The 11,413-nt window shown below is 50.1% G+C and overlaps 5 protein-coding genes across 5 annotated transcripts; 2 read left to right on the top strand and 3 right to left on the bottom strand.

Annotated features, from left to right (window-relative positions):
• Positions 1 to 278: 278 nt before the first annotated feature.
• Positions 279 to 1,692, top strand: GCG54_00015177 (Transcriptional regulatory protein moc3; the record flags this gene model as incomplete). Its single annotated transcript, XM_045414991.1, has 2 exons — positions 279 to 379; positions 465 to 1,692. The coding sequence occupies 2 exons, from the start codon at positions 279 to 281 to the stop codon at positions 1,690 to 1,692; spliced, it is 1,329 nt and encodes a 442-aa protein (XP_045261113.1).
• Positions 1,693 to 1,839: 147 nt separating this feature from the next.
• GCG54_00015178 (Glutathione S-transferase hmp2) lies at positions 1,840 to 2,560 on the bottom strand (the record flags this gene model as incomplete). The annotated part of the gene is made up of 2 exons (XM_045414992.1): positions 1,840 to 2,379; positions 2,432 to 2,560. 2 exons carry the CDS (start codon positions 2,558 to 2,560, stop codon positions 1,840 to 1,842), a joined length of 669 nt encoding a protein of 222 aa, XP_045261114.1.
• A 1,609-nt stretch (positions 2,561 to 4,169) lies between these two features.
• On the bottom strand, positions 4,170 to 4,527 carry GCG54_00015179 (uncharacterized protein; the record flags this gene model as incomplete). The annotated part of the gene is made up of 2 exons (XM_045414993.1): positions 4,170 to 4,206; positions 4,262 to 4,527. 2 exons carry the CDS (start codon positions 4,525 to 4,527, stop codon positions 4,170 to 4,172), a joined length of 303 nt encoding a protein of 100 aa, XP_045261115.1.
• Positions 4,528 to 8,026: 3,499 nt separating this feature from the next.
• GCG54_00015180 (uncharacterized protein) lies at positions 8,027 to 9,100 on the bottom strand (the record flags this gene model as incomplete). The annotated part of the gene is made up of 1 exon (XM_045414994.1): positions 8,027 to 9,100. The coding sequence occupies one exon, from the start codon at positions 9,098 to 9,100 to the stop codon at positions 8,027 to 8,029; it is 1,074 nt and encodes a 357-aa protein (XP_045261116.1).
• A 635-nt stretch (positions 9,101 to 9,735) lies between these two features.
• On the top strand, positions 9,736 to 11,189 carry GCG54_00015181 (uncharacterized protein; the record flags this gene model as incomplete). Its single annotated transcript, XM_045414995.1, has 6 exons — positions 9,736 to 9,897; positions 9,947 to 10,289; positions 10,341 to 10,448; positions 10,496 to 10,705; positions 10,755 to 10,931; positions 10,981 to 11,189. The coding sequence occupies 6 exons, from the start codon at positions 9,736 to 9,738 to the stop codon at positions 11,187 to 11,189; spliced, it is 1,209 nt and encodes a 402-aa protein (XP_045261117.1).
• Between the last annotated feature and the right edge of the window lie 224 nt (positions 11,190 to 11,413).

The following is an 11,413-nucleotide window of genomic DNA, read 5'->3' on the forward strand; positions in this document are numbered from 1 at the left end:
ACGGCGTTCCAATTGACCATGAGGAGGGGGTTGTTGTCTTTCATCTTTCATCAGCGAGCAGCGGGTGTTGTGACAGTCTCAACACACGAAGGCGGACTAGCGCTTACTTGTGGCTTCAACCATTTTCAGGCCTGCATACCTAAGCTTATATAATGTCACATGAAGCGAACCTCTATATTAAGCGAGTTGCCTGCATTCGGCTTCTGGCAATGAAAGTGCACAACTTAAGGTTTGCTTCAATCGTCGTCAATTCGTGCGGCGCAGCGCACCCACTGAGCATGTCTCAAATACCTAGCGCCCAAACGACTGGCGGTCTTTTGTCACGCAAATGCACCATTCAAAGCAGACCCAAGGTGAAATCTGGATGTGTAACATGCAGGTAAGACTGAAATGAGACCGCTGGTGCGAAATCATTGCCCGGCCAGGGGACCAGCTTTGCCGCCATTCCGCTAACTCGGTATTAGAACAAGGAAGATCAAATGTGACGAGGAAAAGCCTTTTTGCCACAGGTGCACGAGCACAGGCCGCACCTGTGACGGTTATGAGTCTCCATTTCGACTCGTTTTGGCAAACCACGCATCTCACTCAGGAGGTGCCAAGTCGAGTATGACTAGGATACAGTCCATACGTCCCACCATGGCTGAGATAGCGATCACTCCCGAAGAGATTAATATTCTTTCCCGTTACTTCTCGACGAAGACCATATTCGACGTGGACCTTGCCTGCGACAAAGAGGCTCGGCAAATTCTGCAAGCCAGTTTTACTGATCCATCGGTCCGACTAGCAGTCTCATCACTGAAAGCTTTTCGAAAGCACCTCGAGACTTCCGGAGATTTTGCTTTTTCTTCTTTGGGGCGGAAGTCAGGTCGAGAGTATGACTATGGGGTTCAGCAATACTGCCTGGCTTTAAAGGGCCTCGCGTTCAAACTGTCGTCTCCGGGCTCTGACGAAATAAGGTCGGCGTTGCTTTGCTGCCAGATCTTTCTGAGCATCGAGCAGGTGCGTGGCAATTATTCAGCCGTAGCTCAGCACCTTGTCCAGGGACTCAGTATCATGCATGAATATCGTGCACGACCGTCGTTGGTTGCGGCAGACAATTTGATACCGGCAAGCCACAGCGATATTCCCTTACTTGACGTCTTCGTCATCAAGCTTTTCATTGCACCATGCAAATTCGCAGACTCTCCAGCATCGACAGCCATAAAGGATACAGCATCGGATGCAGGCCCGGTGCTGCCAGATCAACAATCTGACGAATCTGAATCTGTCCCTCATCGTCCCATAGCACCGAACATGCGGAAGCTCCTCACAAAGATTGCCTCGAATTTGCTTGAGTTCCTCTCCAAGGTTTCGAACGTTGAGTCGGTAGCAATGGCTCTCGTACTACTTTCCGAAAAGGCATCTCTGCTGGATAGTTTGGACTCGTGGTACTCCATGTTTGAACGCGTTCATTTGGATGCAAAAGCTGGACAACGGGAGCCTCTATCAGTGTCTTTCTTACGTTTGTTCTATCGGACACTGAAGATCGTGCTCTTGGGGGCAATCTACTGCAATTCAGAGTATGACGAGAAGCGACTCGCCGAGATTGAGCAATTGCGTTCGGTAGCAGATAGTGTAGAGGATGGATTGAAGACTTATCGAGGTTACAAGAGTGCTCGTAGTAAAGAACATACGTCCAATCCAGCATATTGACGGGTTGATGATGTGTTGACAGATCTCTCTCGACCGTCACAAGTATATCTGTTTGGCATGCAACGGTCAACAGCGTCAATGTGATAAAACCATCTAGGATGCTATGTTTAATACAACAAATGTCCAATTGACTCAGTTACTACCATATCACCGTGCCGCCGTTGCAGCCTCCTTATCAGCGGCCAGAATTTGCTGTATGGCTGGCCTGTTGACGACACGATTCCACCAGGCACTTACGGCTTTTCGACCAAGAATGAGATCTGTATATCCGCATACGAAGAGCCTCTGGATCAGGGGTACATAGTAAATATCCACGAGAGTGAAGTCCTTCCCAGCCATGTAATCGCTATGCTGCAATGCACGTTCCGCCACGTCAAAAAAGGCTTCGAGAAATTGTGTTGCTCCTGACACGACGTTCTCATCTGGAGGCAAACCGATGACTTTCTTCTTCACAAACTTCTCGAACGCAATTTTACCTGCCGGGTCGGCAAAGTAGCACATTTCCTCCGATTGCGCCTGTTCAAACAGCGCGGTAGATTCCTTGTCGGAGTCGGGAGGCAGAAGCGGGAAGCAGTACTTCTTGGCGAGGTACTTGCAGATGACCCTACTCTCGTAGAGAGTGAAACCGTCGGGGAAGATGACGACTGGGACTTTACCCCAGGGGTGTCTCTTCGTATGCTCTTCGGACTGTGCGGGGTTGTGTCAGTACATTACCCTCAGCAGATATTGGTTCACGCACCTTTTGTTCCCCCTTTTGCAGGTTGATTAAAACGAGTTCGTAGTCCGTGAAGCCACCTTCAGCGAGAGTCAAACGGACACGATCTGTGTTGGTCGAGCCACGAGCGCCATATAGAGTGAATGCTGGCATTTTGGAGGAGTGTAAGATTTGCGACAGAATGCTAGAGCATTTGGTGATGAACTTCGACATGATCTTGGATACTTGGCGGAAGACTGTGACAAAACGTCTTGTTTTATAATCTTTGGCTCCGAAATTGTGCCTGACAGGCAACGACACCACAAATAATGCTCGATCCCGCCATCATCACATATGGTTGGCCGGTTCGCTCACACTACTTGAATAAGTTAGCGCGGGCGCAGGCTACCTGCTGATGGCGCCCGCTTCCCCGATTTAATCCTCCGCCGGTGCCGCCCGGTGGGTCCCGTACCGCCCGAGACCGTTTGTAGCATCCGGACCGAGCAACCCAATCGGCAAACACCGTGATATCAATTCAGGGCGAACGCATCAGAGTCCCATGACTATCTGTCATTATAAATCAAGTTCTGGAGAGTTGGAACTTTGTGCAACGGGTTGTTGGTCCAGCGATGATAAATACATAGGTGTTCTCGTAGCTCTGGCGTTGAAGATCTTCAACTTCATCATTCTTGTGTTTCCTCGCATCCATTGCAAGCTTATCAAAGTGCTTTGGCACTCAAAAAGAAACCTCTGTTCCCCTGCGGCAATGCATTTTCTCCTTCTTGGCGCGACTGGGCGTACCGTCAAGCATGTTGTGTCTGAACTCTTGTGTCAAGGACACACAGCAGTAGCCCTCTTCCGCTCTCCTAGCAGTTTTACTGACAGCCCCGGGCTCACAGTGGTCACTGGCTGATCACTATAAAAGTCGGAAATCTCATCAGCTCTTTCCGCTGCGCCTTCCCTAACTGCTTCCGCCGCCATCGTCACCCTGCACACAGTCCGCGAGTCTGACAACCCTTTCGCACGTCAGCTCTCGCCTCCTCACTTTCTGGCCGATTCATGTGCCAATGCTTGCGAGGTTCTCCAGCAGGCCGGCATCCGTCGTATAGTGGTCATGTCGATAGCTGGCGTTGGTGATTCTTGGGCCGAGATACCATGGCTATCCAAAGCATTCATGGGCTGGACCAATATCAAGTTCGCCCTTGAGCACCACGGTCTCGTACACAAGGATATCCGTTGCACAGAGATGGAATGGACTCTTGTGAGGGCAGTAAGACTCAAATTCAATGACCCGAAGGTAGCAAATCAGACGACCACCAATGCGCATGTGCAGACACTAGGTAGCGATGGCGCCGGACTGCGCGTGACTGACACCGTCAGTGTTGGAAATGCGGCGAGATCTTTGGTCAAGGCTGCGTTCGGAGGGCTCTTCACCAAAAGCGCTGTGGTAATACGTAATTGACGCCGGCAATGATTCTGCAATACTGAAGGCAGTGTAGGAGTTTGTTCTAGATGATCTGATCAGATCTTACTTGTCCGACTATCATTGAACCTTTGACGTCCGCTTCACTCTACCGTTTTTTAAATCAGCGTTAAAGCCCGATATCTGCCCTCCAATCTTTCGAATAGAATCGAGTTTAATCAAGACTCCCGAAATTCTCGTCGGCGATTTATATATATCCCAGCGCAATGCTCAGCATGAAACCGACCAGGCTTGCCACTTTCCAAGTTTCGACTTGTCCAACCTTGAAGGACACCAATTAGCACTTCTCCTCACGGCTCTTCAGACGCCAAAGTCAAACATACTGAATACATCCATCCTGTACTTGATTGATACGTTGCCAATTGGATGGCTCGCTGATTGATGCCACACACCCGGCGAGTCCCGGGGACGTCAAGCGATCCGTGAAAATGTCAATAGTGCAACCTCCAAAAACGATGTTGACACTCTTAGCATCATAGTTGGCGTACGACTTGTTGATGCTAGTCATTGTGAAACACTGAGCGAGGTGTTCAGTCCCTGTGTTAGAGCCGCCGCCGTAGTGGAATGTCGTTCCACCGGCGCACTGGTCGCGGTCATGGAATGTGACCGACCACGCAGAAACGGGAGTTACAATGAAAGACAATAGTGCGACCTTCATGATAGTTTTGGTAACAGGTGACAACCGGGAAAAAGAGAAAGTCAACACACGTATTGAGTTCGAAGTCAACTGAGGGGTGAACACTTTGTATTGACATCGGATGAACGGCACTGGGATGCTGCAGCCAGCCCATCGTTAAGGTTTGTAGGGCGGCACGGCCGACAGTGGTTTAATTAATACGCCCTTCCCGCTTATCCACATACCGTTCGGGTGTCCCAGATAGAGCACCTCACAAGCATTAGGTCTGACTCGCAATTGCAATTTCCTCCAAATATCTTGCGCAAAATGAAGCCCAATGATGTCTTTAATTTGGCATCCTCCAAACTTAGAGCCACGGGAGTTGCCGTTGATACGCATGGCTCGCATTCGCATTTCTTTAATACAGGTTTCTTTGAACCTGACATATTTTGCCTCACTTTCCCGAGGAGGGTAGAGACTGCCCGCCGAACTAAGTATCTGAGCGAAATATTCTTCTACTTTCGAGGACATGATACGACTAGTGTTATACGGATGCCCTTCAACGAGAGGTCAGATCAGTACCACGGTTGAATATCAGACAGCCTGTTGAGTTTGACGCTGAAAATGTCTTTGCCGATCATAACACACACTAAAGTGTCACGCAGCATGCTAACGTCCCGTTGAAGTGAAATAGTAACTTGCGGTGCGCATGAGAAACAGACAAAACCGGAGTGGCACGGAGGTTCAAACATGCTACATGGGCTTCCGTCTCACCGGGTGTTTAGGCTCTTCGACCCGTAAATTTGTCTCCTGCCAAGCTTCGAGCGACGGCAGACCGGCCGGCTCTTGCATCCAAGGTCCCCACCATCACGGAAGTAACAACGGCACGCAGGGGCGCAGTCTAAGGTATGGACTATTGGTGACCTTAACATGGAATTTTTGCAAAGTTCAGGTGGCAGCCTGAATTACTGAGCAATCCGGAGCATTTGTTCATCTGCTTTCAGTTCCGGCGCCACCGTGGGATATCGCATCCCTGGGCGATTGAAACGAAGGCCGGCGTCAAGACAGCCTGTCATGCTTTGCTGCTCATTAATAGCAAGTAGGGGGCTGAAGTTTGGTTGCCGAACGAGATCGCTCCGCTCAAATCAGTTCAGTATCCCCTGTTCTTGGTCAGGCAACATCACAACCCTTGCTACCATACCAAGTGAAAAGAACCTCACTAGAACATTTCCAATTTCCGGATCTCGCCATCACGGATGCCTTGGGCCTATCGACCTCCAACCTTGCACCAACAGCATCGTCATCGAGAGTGAGGTGCACATCAATGGTTTCTCTTCATTTCTTCCAATCTTATATACAGCTAAAATGTTCTGACCACGGTTGGCTCGCGGCAGAGGCTTATGGTACACAGAGTGACTAATCCAAGTTCTCACGAGACACGGTTGGCTTTGTCTTGTGCCTTTGATATCTCATTCCGTATTTCTCAATGACGAGAGCCTGTAGTCCGCGGGATTCAGTGACTAAGAGACGGCGGGAGGGTACAAAAGCACCTGAACCTGCTCCGGGCGCACGGCTCAATCTTCGGGAAGGGGAGCGTCCCTTTAGTCGGGCAGAAAAAAGTCCCGACTTTGGCAAGACCAGCTTCGATCTTTCACCCCTGATGCCTGAACATCTCATCGCATGAGACTCGCGAGACCAGATGGCTGCTCCCAGCCCGATACTTGGCCATTGTGTCTTGGCTTCCGATGGTGATAAAGACCATCTGGTTTTTGCCTCTGTCCCGGGATGGCTGGGGGCTAAAATGGAACACCGCATTGTAACATGAACAAGATGAACGGCGAGACTTCCCGGGCTCGGCGGCTTGAAGAAAGAAGCATAAGCCATCATGCCATATTCGGTCAGGTAAAAACCCCGAAGTCCAGTTTCTGAGGCCGCTTACGACGTGAAGATGGAACATTGTCTTCGCACGCCGGCTTGTGTTGCTTCAGGGTGTCATGCAGGGCCAAACTTAATCATTATTCTCTCTGGGAGCTACTCGGCGTGGGGTCCGGACCACAGCCAACCGGAATTGTCTTCAGTGCCCCGAAGGATCCCCAAACAGGGATCCGGCTTGCATAACCATAGCCATTCTCCTGGGTATTCCTGATTTCCTTCAATACCAAGATCCAACTTCCCAGTCGTCTTGCAACCCTGAAGGGCACCTTGATCGTCCAATTCGTCGAAGAACTGTAGGCGATGTCGTCGCTCCGGTCGCGACATTCTTGGGCATAGGTCGCAAATGCCGGGATTCCAATTCTTGGTTTCATGCTTCGAAGATAGTCGCGCTGTGACAAATCAAATGAGCGGTTTTTTCAACAGTCTTCTTCAACCAAATCAGTAGAGCCAACGTCGCACCATCAAGAGATCTTGCACTTTGTGCGATGATCTTGGCACTCGATCCTTAGATCCCGGGCGAACGGGGGGGCGGTGCCTAGCCCAACGCAACCCATCGCCGGAGCCAAGACTTACCCAAGGTACGCAGCGGAAATAGGGGCTATGTGTGAGGCGATTGTGACAAATTACACTGGGCGTTCGGCATCAAACCGGGTAGACAAAACGGCTATGTCTCCAAGACGAATGAAAGACTTCACTGTGTCTAGAGTATGACTTCTAGGACCACATTGTGGTACGGATGGCCAGGCACTTGGGATACAACACAAATAAAGTCAATGGATCAACATGTATCCACGTGGGCATAAGTTTGCAACCGGCCACCATAGCCGATCTGCCAAGTACGTGTGGTCCCGCGTGGCACCACTTTTGAGCCCGATGGAAGCGCACCCAGGTAGATCATTAAAAGAAGCCCAAACAAGGTTTCATTTTCAACGTCCATGTATCATGGGTTCCAATCCGCAATGGAACTTTAATCGGAAGGGCGAAGTAAAGAAGCAGCCCGACGGAGATGAGGCCAAGGAACCATTCAATGTTACAGCACTGAGAGCGACAAATCGATGTAGTCAATCTGCCCGAGGGGAATGGCAGTCATCCCTGTGGTCATGTCCGTGCATTTAGTGTACCATCAGGGTAGCAATCAAGAGGCAGATAGGTTTTTGGAAGCACGGGAGAAGTAGGAACGGGAGGGGAAGACGTTCAAGTGACCAACATGGCCTCGAGGGGTCTTTGAGGAAAGTCGCTTTGATTTAAGCTTAACATGCGGTGTGGGGCATTGACGATATCTAACTGGTAGATTGATAGACTACGATGTGGCCATCGTCTGCCATCTGAGACAAGAATCAGGAATAGACGGATGTTAGCTTGGCAGCTGGTCTTTGCAACCACAATGCTCGTCTTGCGCAGGCATTCACTCAGAGGCGATTTGCAATGAGCGCCGTAATCTGGCAGCAGGAGTCTCAAGGACAGCTGAACACTCAATTAAGAAGTCTAACTATGGAAGTTCAATAAACGTCAACAAATGAAAGTCCAGATGAAAAACAACAAACGCTAAGAATTATCGATTGTTCAGCCTGTGATCTGGTCGTTTTTACGCAAAAGGTTGAAGCCGCTAATATCTCGCAAATTGGACTTCGGACGAAGTTGAACATACGTCTCCTTCTCGTTCTTTGTCTGGATCCTCGCTGATGTTGTCGCTGTCCCGGTTACCGTGGTTTGCACGCGAATGGCTGTGAATCGTGATCTCCGTTGTTTTTGTCGGGTAAGAATTTGTCGCCGGCGACACATGACTTTTGTCTCCTTTCCCAATGCGAACCTCATACTCCGGCTCGTCAGTTTTGGTAAATTGCCTAGACCGCTCGCCGTTAAATGTTTCAAGAGCCACGTCGTTTGCCTGTCCATGTCCTTGACTGCGCACGTAGGCGCTGCTGTTCGAGGCCCCTCGTGTGAGTTCGACGAGGCGATTGAGAATGCTGAACTCGAGCTTCAGCTTAATGCTGTATACCAACGGCTTCCAGGCTGTTTGTATGTCGTAAAGATTGGTGAACTCGAGGGCCAAAATCGTCACGTCAAGTAGGACGACTAGTATGTTCACCCAGATCAGGTGGTTCATAATCTTGCGGGTGCGCAAATCGCCGATGCTATTCATGAGACGAAGGCGTTTGGTGGTTTCCCAGACGTACAGCGCAGAGATGATGATCTCTTGTATGAAGAAGACGGTGAGTTGGATCTTTTCGAAGATGGTGTACGGATTCTGGAACGGTTCCGGGTTTGCCGAGTTTACCCCATAGACTAGAATGATGATGGGAATATGCAGCCAGATGGCGTCGGCGATGATCATGTACAACACCAGTCGCAGTCGCTTCCGGTCATGAACAACGATATGCAGGCGTGAGTATAAGACGACTGACTGGCCTGTTATCATGGCGCACCAGCCGATGAGAATGAGCGTGGCGTAGATGATCGGTTTCGTAGTGAGGGACAGGTGCCTCAGCAGGTAGCCGGTCCCATTGAATGCGATGCCCCATGTTGCGATAAGAATACTCCAAAAGTACAATCCCGAGCGCCTTTTGAACGATGTAAAGATTGAGACGGTAAGCTCAAGAACGTTGTAGAAAGCAATGCTGATGAAAACGCAAATAACAATCGCAACGATGATCCTGGTGTTGATGTCGATTTCTGCCATCGTTGCCAACGGTCCAGGAAATCAACAATGGCGCAATAGAGCAATGTGTTCAGCAGAGCGAAAGGTCTTCGACTCAAGAGCTATTATTGTCGGACATTTAAGAATCACAAACACATCATTCTTCCTCAGAAAACAGGAGTTTCAGCTTGCTTGATTAGCGTGTGTTCTTTGGTGTTCCCAACGATACATCGCAGGAAGTACACAAGACCTTAGACCTAGACCTTCAACGGGATCATGTCGCGAAGCAAGAGCTTGGCACATACATTAACTTTCGAGATGCCGTGGTCATTATAGCACTAACGTCCCTGGAGACGGACCTTTGCCCAAATTTGATCAAGTCGAACCATTGCCAAGACTCGGGGAACTACTCCGCAATAGCTAAAATTCGGAGTGGGGGTTCTGGGGGAGCTTCATTGGCACAGTCGCACTCCATCTTTTTGTCCCTTCACCGCAGTCATTATTGGACTAGTCTAGCATCTTAATGCACCGGCAGATGCAACTATGCAATTTTAAATGTGCAAGGGTCCATCAACGCGGGGACGTCCACAGTAGCATACAAAGCGCCTCGTACCCAACCTCTGGAACATGTTCCCCTCGTCACACACCACCAAGCACATCACTCCTGGAAACTAACAATGTCGTCTTTGCTGGCTGTAGTCGCTGCAGGTCTTCTAGTGCCCCTGGGCATGGGACTTTGTACCGCTGCCGAAGTTCCCGCCACAGCCCAGATAATTGACTGGAAGAGTTTCAACGTCCTGCAGAATGTGCCCCCTCCCGCAGAGGCGAACGACTCAACGGTATGTCGCTCCCATCCTCTTGCGGCTTTGTCTGCTCACTCTTATGTAGCTCTTCCTTTGGCCTGGTGTAACGAAAGAGTCGCTTGAGGCTAAGCCGTTCCATATCTACGACGCCGAGTTCTACGATGTCATTGGACCGAACCCCTCGCTTAGCCTCATTGCTACCTCTGACACTGACCCTATTTTCCACGAGGCTGTTGTGTGGAATCCTCCAACCGAAGAGGTCTTCTTCGTTCAGAATGCCGGTGCTCCTGCTGCAGGCACTGGACTGAATAAGTCTTCCATCATCCAGAAGATCTCACTCGCGGAAGCCGAGGCTGTGCGAACAGGTTCCCGGGCTAACGCAACTGTCACTGTTGTGCCGTCGCAACCCCAGGTCATCAACCCCAATGGTAAGTCACTTGATACTTGAAGGCATCACACCAGCTTACATGAATGCCTAGGTGGTACGAACTACAAGGGCAACATCGTCTTCGCTGGAGAAGGTCAAGGAGACGATATCACCTCTGCCTTGTATCTCATGAACCCAGTCGCTCCTTTCAACACCACTGGTGAGTTCTCTTAGTAACGCAAAGACGCATTTCGCTCATTCCCCTAGTTCTCTTGAACAACTACTTCGGTCGACAGTTCAACTCGCTCAACGATGTCGTCATCAACCCCCGTAACGGAGAGCTTTACTTCACCGACACCCTCTACGGCTTCTTACAGGATTTCCGTCCCCCTCCCGGACTGCGCAACCAAGTTTACCGCTACAACTTCGAGACCGGCGCTGTCGCCGTTGTGGCTGATGACTTCACTTTGCCTAATGGTTTGTCCTTATTAATGCAGCTGAAGGGAGCTCACCTAACAACTGATAGGCCTCACCTACTCTCCTGATGGCAAGAAGGCCTACGTCACCGACACCGGCATCGCACTGGGATTTTATGGCCGCAACCTCTCTTCTCCCGCTTCGGTCTACTCTTTCGACGTGAATGAAGACGGCACCTGGGAAAACCGCAAGACGTTTGCCTATACTGCCTCCTTCATTCCTGATGGTCTGTTCTTTGCCATCCCATTTTCTTTTCGCACACTAACTCGTTGTAGGTGTTCACACTGACTCTGTTGGCCGTGTCTACGCGGGCTGCGGAGATGGTGTTCATGTCTGGAACCCCTCTGGCAAGCTCATCGGCAAGATTTACACTGGCACAACTGCTGCAAACTTCCAATTCGCTGGAAATGGCCGCATGATTATTACTGGACAGACGAAGCTGTTCTATGTCACTCTTGCTGCCTCGGGTGTGGAGTTGCAGTAGTTCAGCGATGTGTTGTGGCATTAGGCACTCATATATAAGGTAGAAGTGTATAATTGATACATTGCCAGCACCCCCACCTTCCAGAAAGTGTAGAGTTGGAAATGGTAAACTCTTGAAAGCGACGGCTTATCAACCGCATCTGCCTGACCATAAGCGGAGGGCGCTTCTGCACCAACGACAAGTGAGTGTGAAAACTACAGACAGACCACCACTCAGTCTCTGAA

Source organism: Colletotrichum gloeosporioides (assembly GCF_011800055.1).
Source record: "Colletotrichum gloeosporioides strain Lc1 chromosome Unknown consensus_66, whole genome shotgun sequence".
In the NCBI taxonomy this organism is placed as follows: domain Eukaryota; kingdom Fungi; phylum Ascomycota; class Sordariomycetes; order Glomerellales; family Glomerellaceae; genus Colletotrichum; species Colletotrichum gloeosporioides.